This window comes from Mytilus edulis, chromosome 8 (genome assembly GCF_963676685.1).
Source record: "Mytilus edulis chromosome 8, xbMytEdul2.2, whole genome shotgun sequence".
Classification (NCBI taxonomy): domain Eukaryota; kingdom Metazoa; phylum Mollusca; class Bivalvia; order Mytilida; family Mytilidae; genus Mytilus; species Mytilus edulis.
In genome coordinates, this window is record NC_092351.1 from 39,216,947 (window position 1) to 39,229,070 (window position 12,124).

The 12,124-nt window shown below is 31.5% G+C and overlaps 1 protein-coding gene across 5 annotated transcripts; it reads left to right on the forward strand.

Moving 5' to 3' along the window:
* Positions 1-83: 83 nt before the first annotated feature.
* On the forward strand, positions 84-11,785 carry LOC139485521 (high mobility group protein B2-like). 5 transcript variants are annotated; one of them, XM_071270059.1, is made up of 5 exons: positions 84-221; positions 8,022-8,196; positions 9,417-9,571; positions 10,139-10,307; positions 11,184-11,785. In XM_071270059.1, the coding sequence occupies exons 2-5, from the start codon at positions 8,050-8,052 to the stop codon at positions 11,328-11,330; spliced, it is 618 nt and encodes a 205-aa protein (XP_071126160.1). In that variant the 5' UTR covers positions 84-221; positions 8,022-8,049; the 3' UTR covers positions 11,331-11,785. The 5 variants fall into 5 exon arrangements, with proteins under 5 accessions (XP_071126160.1, XP_071126163.1, XP_071126161.1 ...); XM_071270062.1 differs by lacking the exons at positions 8,022-8,196; positions 9,417-9,571; positions 10,139-10,307; positions 11,184-11,785 and adding exons at positions 3,766-3,940; positions 4,152-4,306; positions 4,785-4,953; positions 5,648-6,227 and having other exon boundaries at positions 105-221; XM_071270060.1 differs by lacking the exon at positions 84-221 and adding an exon at positions 361-471.
* The last annotated feature ends 339 nt before the right edge of the window (positions 11,786-12,124 follow it).

The following is a 12,124-nucleotide window of genomic DNA, read 5'->3' on the forward strand; positions in this document are numbered from 1 at the left end:
ACAACCAATGTGATTTTCAAACGTAAGTCACATGTCAAAATCTCCTTTGACTTATCAATTTACATAAACGTCACGCACCTGCTAAATCATTGATTGGTCAATAAATCCATTCAATCGACAAATCATCCAATCAACGTTCACGATTCGCCCCATAGCTTTGTCTATGTAGCCTGCATACTGTAGCGTGGGTTATCATTGCGGCATTTCCAGCTTGGGTATAGGTAAGTCTGATCAATTTTAAATTATTTCAAATGTGAAAAAAATATTTTAATAATTATTATGCAAAAGTAAAAGGATTTATCTTTCATTTTCATTAATTTGGTATAACTTGCGTTATCGGTGGAGGATGCATTTTGCCTCTGAAAAGTGTTGATTTTGCAGGATTAACACTGTAAGCAACCGCCATTACTTTATGCTTGTGGATGCCATTGCTGTAGTATTTGGATTACTCGCCCTGATATTTTTTTTCTGGTAAGGTAACATGTCAAAATAAGTAAAGACGTTTTATAATATTGGCATTTGCTACATTTCTGTAAAATTTGAACAACCAGCGTTACTGAAAAGTTGTCGAAATCGACGATTCATTTTGTCGTTCCTTTGTGAAGAAAGCCGTACACAGCCATCAACGATAAACCAAGGCATTTGCATTGTACATAGAGTTACTATATAACCATAGGATTCTATGGGCAATGAAAACGGAAACCTTAAACTTTCTTGGAAACGATTGTAATTGATATTTAGCGAAATAACATCGAAGAAGGGTTAAATTTAACTGGACTTTCATTCATAGTATTGGAATTTGACTTTGAGAAGGTGCTTTTTGAGGTCGTAGTTTGTCGGCGGCAGAAATATGCGCCATGTCTGATTTTTACATTGAACAACATAGGGAAAATATCTTGCATAGGATAGCATGGGGAAAAATTTATAATGTTTAAAAAAAAATATTTACTAAATTAATATTAACAGTGAAAGTTTAAAATCAATCTTTGTTTGTATTTCAATCTTTTCTTTGTTCCAAAACAGATGGAAACAGGTTTAAAAACATAAATTATGAATTTTGAAATATTTTCATAGAGAATGCATAGGAACATCTGTGGGTGATTTTTTATTCCATATTCAAGCAGATTATATGCTTTAGTGGCAAAAATGGAATTTGATACTAATAATTCTCCCCTGATATTATTTCTTTTTATTGATTTTAAAATCAGACTTGTTGTTAGTGTGAATTTTTATGAAAAGGACAACAACAGCTGAAGTTTCAATGCAAAAATACTGACTAAATTGTGATGTATTTTTTAAAAATTCATTCAATGTTTTAAATTGCATGATCCTTCAACGTAATAACTTAAGTTCCAAACAAGAAGTGCGGTTTGTAAATCATCTTGAGATATATAATTCCACTGACTTTCATCATTGAACAGGGTATATTTTTCTCGAAAACTTTTTATGATTGAAATGTAGCATATTCATTTTCCTTAAGATAAATAGTATTCTAATTCACTGAGATGTTACTTTTATTCCACAAAGTTTTGCCCTTTTAATCTCAACAATATTCAGCTAAAAAAATCATTTGGACATTTGAATGAATCATTTATGGCAGAGTGTTTCTACTGTAGATCCTGCCATTTTTCAATGAAAGACATCCAATTTTTTACTCCCTGATTAGTCCTGCCTAGAAATTCCTTTTTTAGGTTGACTAAATGTATGATATAATACAAAAGACTTGAAAAGGCACTCTTTATTAATAAAAATGAACACGGTTACCTTGGACATTTCTACATGAACAGCGCATGGATTTGAAGTTGATGATCATGTATGACGTTCCATCAAAACTCGTCTATCATTCGGTATTTCGAGAAAAATGATCGTGAATTTCGAAAAAAATAAGTAACTGTGACCAAGTATTGTGATATGAATGTGAAGGAAATCTTATCAAGGAGACACATGCAAGGTCAGTATTTAATCTAATTTTATTGAATTTTATTTTTAAGGATAAAAATCGGTAAAAAATAAAAATCTGAAAACTGATTATTTCATGAGAAAAAATCCAGTTTTATAAAGCTCACTGTTAAACCATATTGCTCATCAATTTCGATATAAAAAAAATGGCAAATATTTTCTTCATTATATGAATATTACTGTTTTAAATGGCTCATAAAATTATTTTGTAGTATTTTAATCAAAAATTTTGCCACAATTGGCATATTTAATAACATGAAATTGATATTAGATTGTGAAAAATCAAGTATTGCTTTTGATTATTTCCAAAGATCACAGACAATTATTGTTGATAAAATTCATTAAAGCTCTGAAATGATCTGTAATAAATTGAATAAAGAAAGGTTGAATTCTTTGTAGAAAAAAAAGGGGGAGGTGTTGTAGATATTATGGTTTTACTCTTGCAAATATTAAGAATTGTTTTATTACAGATTTTAGATGTTTTCACAGAATAAGTTACCAGATCTTTCACATTCAATTGCAATACTTGAGCACCCATTATTTCATGATCATTTTTCTCGACATACCGAATGAAGGCAGTGAAACGGACATGTTTTAATAAACTATTGAACATAACTTTTGTTTTTCACTTTGCCACTGGCTGTCAATTTGAGTCACGGGCAATCCATATAATGTTATTAAGACTGTAATAAATTAGTGATTATCCAGTACTCATTGAGATTAATTCTGACATTCTTGGGATTTCAATTGTCAAGTGACATGGACTGGCCAAATAATATAGAAAAATTAGCAAAAATTGATAGTGGAAATATTAACCAAAATATTTTTAGGGGGTCTTGAAATTTTTACCTATTGTTTTTCCGTGAAGAACCAAATATTTGGAAATCTGCTGCATTTTTCATGTATTGATACCAATTCCAGATTTTGCCTTTGATGTGAAATTAGTTTTTTTATCAACATGAAATGAAATCTATAATATAAGATGCTGTATGTTGCTAGCTTTATTAAATATGGGATAAAATATTTAAGTAATGCTAAACTTTTAACCAGCTGTTTACTTGAGCTTAAAAATAACTTTCTTTATAAAGCAGTATCATATTCGAGTAGGAATTATCTCCCCTTCACCATGCAATTATACTATGCTTTGTTCGTATGGTATGGAATGAATTAATGTACTGCTCTAATCAGGGCAACAGCATAGAACTGATAAAATGTGTTTGTGCAATTTAAAGTATGAATCATTCAAAAATTACTTGATAAATATTCTCCATTTGATGGGTCGTGCCCAACTGGTTTTATTTTCACTGAGCAGTCACAGCTTTTATAAGATATGGTGCATATTAAATTCAACAATGTCTTGCACAAATGAATTAAACAACCAGGACAGTTACCTGACTTTATATTCAAGGTTTCCAAAAGCAATATATTAACTGAATGGTGCACCATATAAACTTTTGTTTACTTTTTGATGCAAATAATAGATTTTTTTTGTTTAGCCCATTAGTTTTTTTCTTAAAAGGGAGACAGATGTACATTAAAACATCTACAGCATCTATGATTCATTCATTTTGATCATAAAAACTTCTTTAACATTAGAAAATAATAACTTTTCATTCAGTGTCTGATAATGATCTTGCAGTTATGGCTAACAAATTTGCTCCTTTTTCAAACAAAATGTCCAGTAGAAACTGAAACTCAATGGTTAAGACCAGTACCAGCTAAAGTCTTGAGTGCTAAGTAATAGCCTACAATGTTTATATTCAAATGGTTTTTTTTCTTGTAAAGAGTTTAATCATTTTATTTCAGAAATATTTCAATTTAATATTCAATCAAGATGGGGAAAAAAGATGGAAAGCCACGTGGACGTATGTCATCATATGCCTTCTTTGTGCAGACTTGTAGAGAGGAACACAAGAAAAAGCACCCAACAGAAAAGGTGGTGTTTGCTGAATTCACCAAAAAGTGTGCAGAAAAATGGAAGGTAAAGCACTATTTAATTAACTTGGAAAAGTGAAATACTTGAAACATTTTGACAACAATTATGTAATCTTGTTCAATTTATAATATGTGACCTTTCTTTCTTTCTTTTCATTTTATAAAATGAATCTCCTTTTTTTTCTGTATATAAATAATTTCTCTATTGTAATTTTTTTATGCAAGATTATTTAATTCTGGTGTTTTTTTTATCTTAGGAAATGAGTGGCAAGGAAAAGAAAAGATTTGAAGATATGGCAGAGAAAGACAAATCTAGATATGAGGCAGAAATGAAGAATTATGTACCAGGACCAGGGGAGAAGGTCGGAAGAAAGAAGAGAGAAAAAGATCCTAATGCACCAAAGAGATCACTGTAAGTCTTATATCTGTAATATTTATTATATCCCCACCCAGGAGTAGGGGTTTCATTGTAATCATATCCGTTGGTACACAATAACTATTTTTGGCCATCCTTTTCACAGAGATGACATGTGCTGTTTGTCGATACTTGAAATTTTTAATGTTGAATGAACTTAATATTTCATCTTGCTTTTCTATGATCCTTGCTATTTTAACTGCTTATTTATTCAGTTGTTGAACAGTGAAAAAAAATCTTGTATTTGGGTACTTTACTCATCTGTTCTACTTTAATTTCAGTTTTCTGATCCTTTGAATTATTCTATAGTTGCTTTATGATTTATCTAGTTATGAAATGGGGAGGTTTATAAATTGTTAGGAAAAAGTTGTTTTTAATCAAAATCAGGAGTTCAATAGATCATTACTAGTATTTGATGTATAATTACATTTCATTGCAACAAAAATACTTACAATGACTTCTAATTTTCTTGCAGTTCTGCATTCTTTTTCTTCTGCAACGAAGAAAGACCAAGTGTAAGGAAAGATCATGGTGATTGGTCGGTAGCACAGGTTGCCAAGGAGATGGGAAAACGATGGGAGAAAGTAACAGATAGATCAAAATATGAAAAACAGGCAGCTGCAGATAAAATCAGATATGAGCAGGTAGGTTATAAACCATATAGCTTTTTTACTGGCTTGTTTGTCTTTACAATCAAATTAAGTGGCCAGAGGACCTAAACTGATTTTTTGGGGAAATTTTATATAGATTCTACTGGCCTGTTCTTATACGGCCCATGGTAATTGTACAAGTGTAAATTCTTCTGTTAATGAAATTTTCCATCTGTCCCATGAAATTTCAGTAGCATTTTTCTATTGATCTACAAATTAAAGCTTACTGAAATTTGTAATCTGCCTACATATTGGCATATCATAATCACTACTTATCAACCCATTTACCAAATACTTGTATAATTTTAGATATAATGAGCATGTATGAAATTTTTGTCAAGTTCATATCTGGAGGTTTAAATTGAATATTTTGAAATTTCATGTGAGCATGATATCGCGAGGGGCATTTTCGCAGCCAAGCTCATTAGTTTCCTGTTTACCTGGTACAAATCAGAGCTTCTTAAAAAAAAAAACCAGGGTTATGGTGGATAGCCTGACTGTAATGGGTTCCACTTCTTATTGTACACTTTTACATTTTTAACTTCATGACAATGAATACATATTTTCTTCACATTTCTTTATATCTAGTGATGCATATTTACATCCTTTACTTTAGAATTACCTGTTTGCCAAATACTTGAAGAAGGGGATCATTATTACTTATATTAACCAATTCTTCTCTCCACAGGCAATGATAATATACAGAGGAGGTGGTGCATCTCCAGCAAAGAAACCAGCAGGACCCCCAGCAAAGAAAGCCAAGCCAGAAAGTGAAGAGGAGGAAGATGACGATGATGAAGAAGAGGAGGAGGAGGATGAAGACGATGATGAATAAACACAGGAGATTCTGTATCATGAACAAATGGGGGGGGGGGGGTATCCTGGATCAAGAAATGTACAATTTCTGTTTATGTATAGTTGATCATTTGTATATATTGTTCATCTTAGATAATTGTATATTTATCATTGTATATAAAAATCATTATTTTAATCACCCCCTCCAAGGGGAAACAATCCTGTCAATTCATTTAACAAAAAAATTTAGAAGCTTTCATTATATTTAATTATTTATGCCTTCAGCGTTGAATTCAAAAATTTATCTATGTACATTTAAAGTTTCATTTGTCTCAGACTTTCAAGCTAACAGCTACAATACATTTTTCACTATGAAAGTGCTAAATAATTTTCATCACCATTATATTTTAATTATGAAATGTTAATGAATGTCATGTTTAAATAGATTTTATAATAAAACATGAGAAATGTTACTATTTTCTTCTTTGTAGCTCATCTGACCCTTAAGTCCATCATGATCTTTTGTCATCACTTGGTGTTCAGCATAAATTTATAGGAGTTAAAATGCCCTAACAGATGTTATTTAGCTAAATTGAAAAAATTAACAGCCTTATTTATGTACAAGATAGTGGAAGAGAAGCACTAATTTGTAGGCATCAACCCTCCTCTAACCCTAGACACATGTGAAACTGTACAACATAAGAACAAACAATTAAAAATCAGTTGAAAAAGCTTTAACTTCTCAAATGAATACTAATAGAAATACATCTACCAAAAATATCGAGTGGACGTTAACAAGTACAACATCTCGACAACAAAAAGACAGATCTGAGAGTATGTCCAGCTACTGAAAGCTAGTTTGAAGCCAATAATAACTAATATAAATAAATCATGCATCTAAGACTAAATTATCAAGCAGTACACAGCCAACTTCCAATGGATTATGTAAAACAATAAAAACAATATTCAAAGATCTAAGTACAGGGTTGAATTGGTAACCTTTTAGAATAGGTTTATTTTAAGGATAGATTCTTAATTCCTGGGCTCTGCAAAGTTTGTCACAGCAGTATAAATTCATTTCCACGCATTTGAGAAATCACAATCAGAAAATTATAGAAATTTTAACCACAGGTTTAATTTGTATTATAGATTGTTATTTTTTGTTTTGAAGAATATCATGATTATTTCTACTGGTCATAATTGCATTGTGCACCGTCTACTTTTGATGCAAATGATTCTTTTCTTTTTTTTTGCTCATTAGATATAAACAAATTTGTTATAAAAGGATAAGTCTCCATGCCAATCTAGAGTTCTATTTTTATTTAGAATTTGGATTGTTTTACCAATTAAAAAATTGACATTTTTATGCATTATTATTTTAATTTGTTAAGTCACTGTAATTGATATGAGAGACTTCTCCATAATTCATACTGAAAATATGAATAATAATGTAACAAGAAAATGTTAAGATTGGAAATGATATGAGTAATAATAATTATCTTTTGTATTAATTAATGTCAATGCTATCACCTACAGCTAAAGGTTATGACATGTAATTTTAATTGGAGTATTGCTTCAAACTTGTCATATTAATTAAGTATTGCCTATGTTTAGTATAAATATTGGTTGTAAACTTATTTCAAAATAGAACACACATATAGAGTAGGACAGTACTTCAAATAGAGACGAGAGAAAGAGAAAAACAAGTATATAAGTAGTAGGGAACTTTTACAATAAGAGTCATATTGTAATAATTGTATAGACTTTAACCATTGTTTGTAACTTTGGCTTGGAATTAAAAGATGCACATGAATAAGTTGGATATTTGTAAACTGCAAATAATTATTTTCTGTCTTTGGTGTCTTTTAAACTGAAATGATTTTTTAATGATTTAAAAAATAAAATCATGACCCATAACATAAAGGTAGCCAACCAAGCACCATCAGCCTCATTGTTGTTTTTATTTTAGATTTTGGTATAAATACAGCATCTATGTGTCCTTAGTTTTGTCAGAAAAATATTTTATTAACTTTAGGAAATACTTCCATAAACAATCTTTGACAAAAACTGAATGTAGTCTTGTATGTCAGAAATGTAATGTCGTGTAAAAGTTGTGATCTTTTCTAAAAACAAAATATCCAGAGGAAATTGAAGATAATGATTCAAAATAGTGGGAGTGCTTACAATGATAAATTTGAGTATTCAAATGTTTTACACTATTAGAATTGCCTTCTCTTGCATATATAAACAAATCATTTTATTTTCAGAAATATTTCAAATCAATATTAAATCAAGATGGGAAGGAAAGATGGAAAGCCACGTGGACGTATGTCATCATATGCCTTCTTTGTGCAGTGTTTTAGAGAGGAACACAAGAAAAAAAATCCAACAGAAAAAGTTGTGTTTGCTGAATTCACGAAAAAGTGTGCTGAAAAATGGAGGGTACGGTTTTTGATTGCATTATTTTATGGGAATTTACTATAAGGTTTGCCTGTCCCTTGATTATATCTTCCCTTGGACCAAGGACAACTTTCTACTTAAGGAGTGTTTCCTTCTCTGGGTTTTCTTTAAAAACCTTGTCCAGGCGGTCCATATATTTTTTTTTGATATTTAGCATGCATGGTGCTGACATGAATCATAATGGTGCTTCCCATAATTCATTATTGAGTTTGAAGCATATTTTTATCTTGCCTCGAGGTCAATAGGCCTTACTTTTTTATATTTTCGTGTGGAACATTCCATTCTTTGACAGGCTTTTGATATTTGGCGCATGGATGCACCACCTCAAGACAATGTTTTGATTTCCATAGAAGAATACCGGTACTATGTACTTGTTATCTTTATATGTCCATCTTAAAACCTAGCATATTCTTTTTTGACATGGCAAGACTTTTTTAATGCATCTAATTATTTCTCTGAGTCATGCTCTACTCATTCTATAATAAATTGTAAGATATATTGAAAAAATATGGTTTAGATCCTCGCCCTTAATCATATAATTCTACCTAGTTGTCTGTTGCGCTGCGAAAGATATGGTAATGGTCTTATGTCTGTCCCAAGCACATCATTACTCAGAGACCGTTTGACAGAAAGCTCTCATTCATGGTAGAATTGTTGGCCACCATATCCAGTTGACCATAATATACCAACATTTTGTGGGAGATATGGGTAGTAGGTCTCATTGGGGTCTAAGCCTGACGCGGTATTGACTGATTTTTTTGTAAGTGTGACTCGTGAAAGTCAAATTATTGTGCATGGAAATGAAGTCTGGCAGGACACCTGGAATTACAAGCAATATTATTTCAATGATAAGCGGGATACAGGATCAGATTTTAGGCATTTATTTAAGCAAAAGAGATCAGCCAAAATTTTAAAAATGTACTACCAAGTAATCATGTACAATTTACAACTGGGTAAACAATACCTTTAGAGATTTAACAGTCAGAGTCCACTACCTTTAGAGATTTAACAGTCAGAGTCCACTACCTTTAGAGATTTAACAGTCAAGTCTACTACTAGTGGTGTCAATAAATCAAAATCAAAACATTCTGATTTCTAACTGTGAACTAGCTTGGACTTGCAATTTGATAGTAGTAATGATTTTATTTGTTACAATAGATGAATATTTTTTTGTATGTAAGAATTCTGGTTTTGTTTTGTAGGAAATCAGTGCAAAGGAAAAGAGGAAATATGAAGATATGGCAGAGAAAGACAAAGCTAGATATGAGGGAGAAATGCAAAATTACGAGCCAGGACCAGGGGAGAAGGTCGGAAGAAAGAAGAGAGATAAAGATCCCAATGCACCAAAGAGATCCCTGTAAGATGAATGTATATGTAGTGTGGCAATATTGGCTAATTTCTGAATCATCTTCCGTTTAAATATTTGAATTACTTGTCCGGGTTAAAAATTGACAACAGGATAAAAGTGGGAGCCAGGGACTTAAAGGATTATTTGAAAATGCCTGTACCAAGTCAGGAATATGACAGTTCTTGTCCATTTGTTTTTGATGCGTTTTGTTATTTGAATTTGCCATGTGATTATGGACTTTCCAAATTGATTTTCCTCTAAGTTCAGTATTTTTGTGATTTTACTTTTTAGATTCTTAATTTGTAATCATTAAAGTACATAAATAATTGTTGTGTAGTAAGTTTTTCTAGAGCAGCTAGAATTGTCAGTAATGTCTGATTTTTTTAGACACTTGTGTGACTAGGTGTCTAGGTCAAAAATGTTCTTCATATTTTGGCTTATTGCATTGAACATGGGTAAATCTATTGATTTTGTGGCTAAGCTGACACAAGATGAAAAGAATTATTTTTCCTTAGCTTGATGTAAGATCAATCCAATGGCAGTAAATACATAAAATAACTATTTATTTTCTTACAGTTCTGCATTCTTTTTCTTCTGTAATGAAGAAAGACCAAAAGTAAGGAAAGATCATGGTGATTGGTCGGTAGCGCTAGTAGCCAAGGAGATGGGAAAACGATGGGAGAAACAAACAGATAGATCAAAATATGAAAAACAGGCAGCTGCAGATAAAATCAGATATGAGCAGGTAGGTTCAGCGCCACACAACTTTAAACTATTTTTTAAAAGCCAGCTTGGTTACTTTCTGCTCTGCAATTTCTTTCAATACATTAATGAATTTTATGGCAGTGCATGCATTTCAATTTTCAATAAGGAGGGATATTCTGGAAAAAGTTATTTGTGAGGAGGGGATGGGTAGGAAATTTGGAGGGTATAACTTTTCTTGTAATCGCTATCCATACAACTTGTAAGAAATGTACTGTAAATTCTGAATGTTTTTATTGTCGTGAAAAATTTACAGAATAAGGTATTGCAAAAACAAATAACTCCTATTTTGAATTCTGAAAGCATCATTTCATTATGTAGAGCAGGATTTGCTTACCCTTGCAGAGCACCTGAAATCACCCCCTGTTTTTGGTGGGATTCTTGTTGCTCAGTCTTTAGTTTTCTATGTTAAGTTTTGTCTACTCTTATTTGTCTCTTTTTCTTTTTTAACCAAGGCGTTGTCAGTTTATTTTTCGACTTGTGAATTTGAAATCACCTTTGGTATCTTTCGCCTCTCTTTTATATACAACATTTACTGGAATTGCAATAATTAATATCATTTTTGACCTTTTTTCAAAAATTCCAATAATGAATACATGCAGGAAATTACAGTTAAGATTTGAAATTAATGCTAACTCCTACTAGATGAATTTTCCATTTTTTGTATCTCTCTAAAAAAAAATGAACTTGTTACAACAGCAACATAGGAACAACCATTTAACATAATGACATTTTAATGATAAGGTAATTTCCATGTCTTGTGAAGGACTACATTCAGTGGTAAAATTTCTTCTGAATTCTTGTTACTCATCATTTTTCCATGTGGATACTTTAATTGATCTGATTCTTCTCCCCACAGGCAATGGCAAAATACAGGGGAGGTGGTGGTGGATCTCCAGCAAAGAAACCTGCAGGACCCCCAGCAAAGAAAGCCAAGCCAGAGAGTGAAGAAGAGGATGATGATGATGAAGAAGATGAGGAAGACGACGAAGAAGATGATGAATAAACACAAAAGATTCTGTATCATGAACAATTGGGGGGTATCCTGGATCAAGAAATGTACAATTTCTGTTATGTATAGTTGATCATTTGTATATATTGTTCATCTTAGATGATTGTATATTTATCATTGTACATAAAATCATTATTTTATTCATCCCATCTGAGGGGAAACAATCCTGTCATCTTACTTTAGAACAAAATTTAAGTAGTTTTTATGATATTATAATTATTTATACATTTTCATGATGAATTTAAAATTTAACTGTGTAAAACATTTTAAGTTTCATCAGCTTCACAGACTTGCAGGCTAACAGCTACAATATTTTCTTTTTGCTATGGAGCAATGTAAAGGGAATGACTGAAAGTGCTGTATTTTTCATCACCATTTTTGTTTTAATCATGAAATGTCAATGAATGTCATGTTTAAATAGATTTTATAATAAAACATATTTTAACTTGCTTAATTCTTTTTTTTTAACCAAACCTGGCACCAAGGCAATTTTACTGAAAACGTTTATTAACTTTTATTAGGAGTGATTGCCTATAAACGACTGTTTTAACAAACTATTGCCTATTGTCTTCAAAACTATAATAGGTAGAAGTTCTTAGTGGGGCCTTTATCAAACAAGAGACTTGCAAATTTGAATGAAGTGTGAATAATTTGTACCATTATGGAGAAATGTGGACTTGTCTCAGGAACTATGTTATTGAAATCCAGCTCAGCAGATGTGGTATGATTGCCAATAAGACAACACTCCACAAGAGACCAACTGGCAGAAATTAACAGCAATAGGTCAC

What these genes read in the sequence shown, in the direction of transcription:
- LOC139485521 (XM_071270059.1), top strand. Translation starts at nt 8,050, where the DNA reads ATGGGAAGGAAAGATGGAAAGCCACGTGGACGTATGTCATCATATGCC. An exon ending in AGTGTGCTGAAAAATGGAGG is followed by an intron (nt 8,197 to 9,416) that starts GTACGGTTTTTG and finishes TTTGTTTTGTAG; the next exon opens with GAAATCAGTGCAAAGGAAAA. An exon ending in ATAAAATCAGATATGAGCAG is followed by an intron (nt 10,308 to 11,183) that starts GTAGGTTCAGCG and finishes TTCTCCCCACAG; the next exon opens with GCAATGGCAAAATACAGGGG.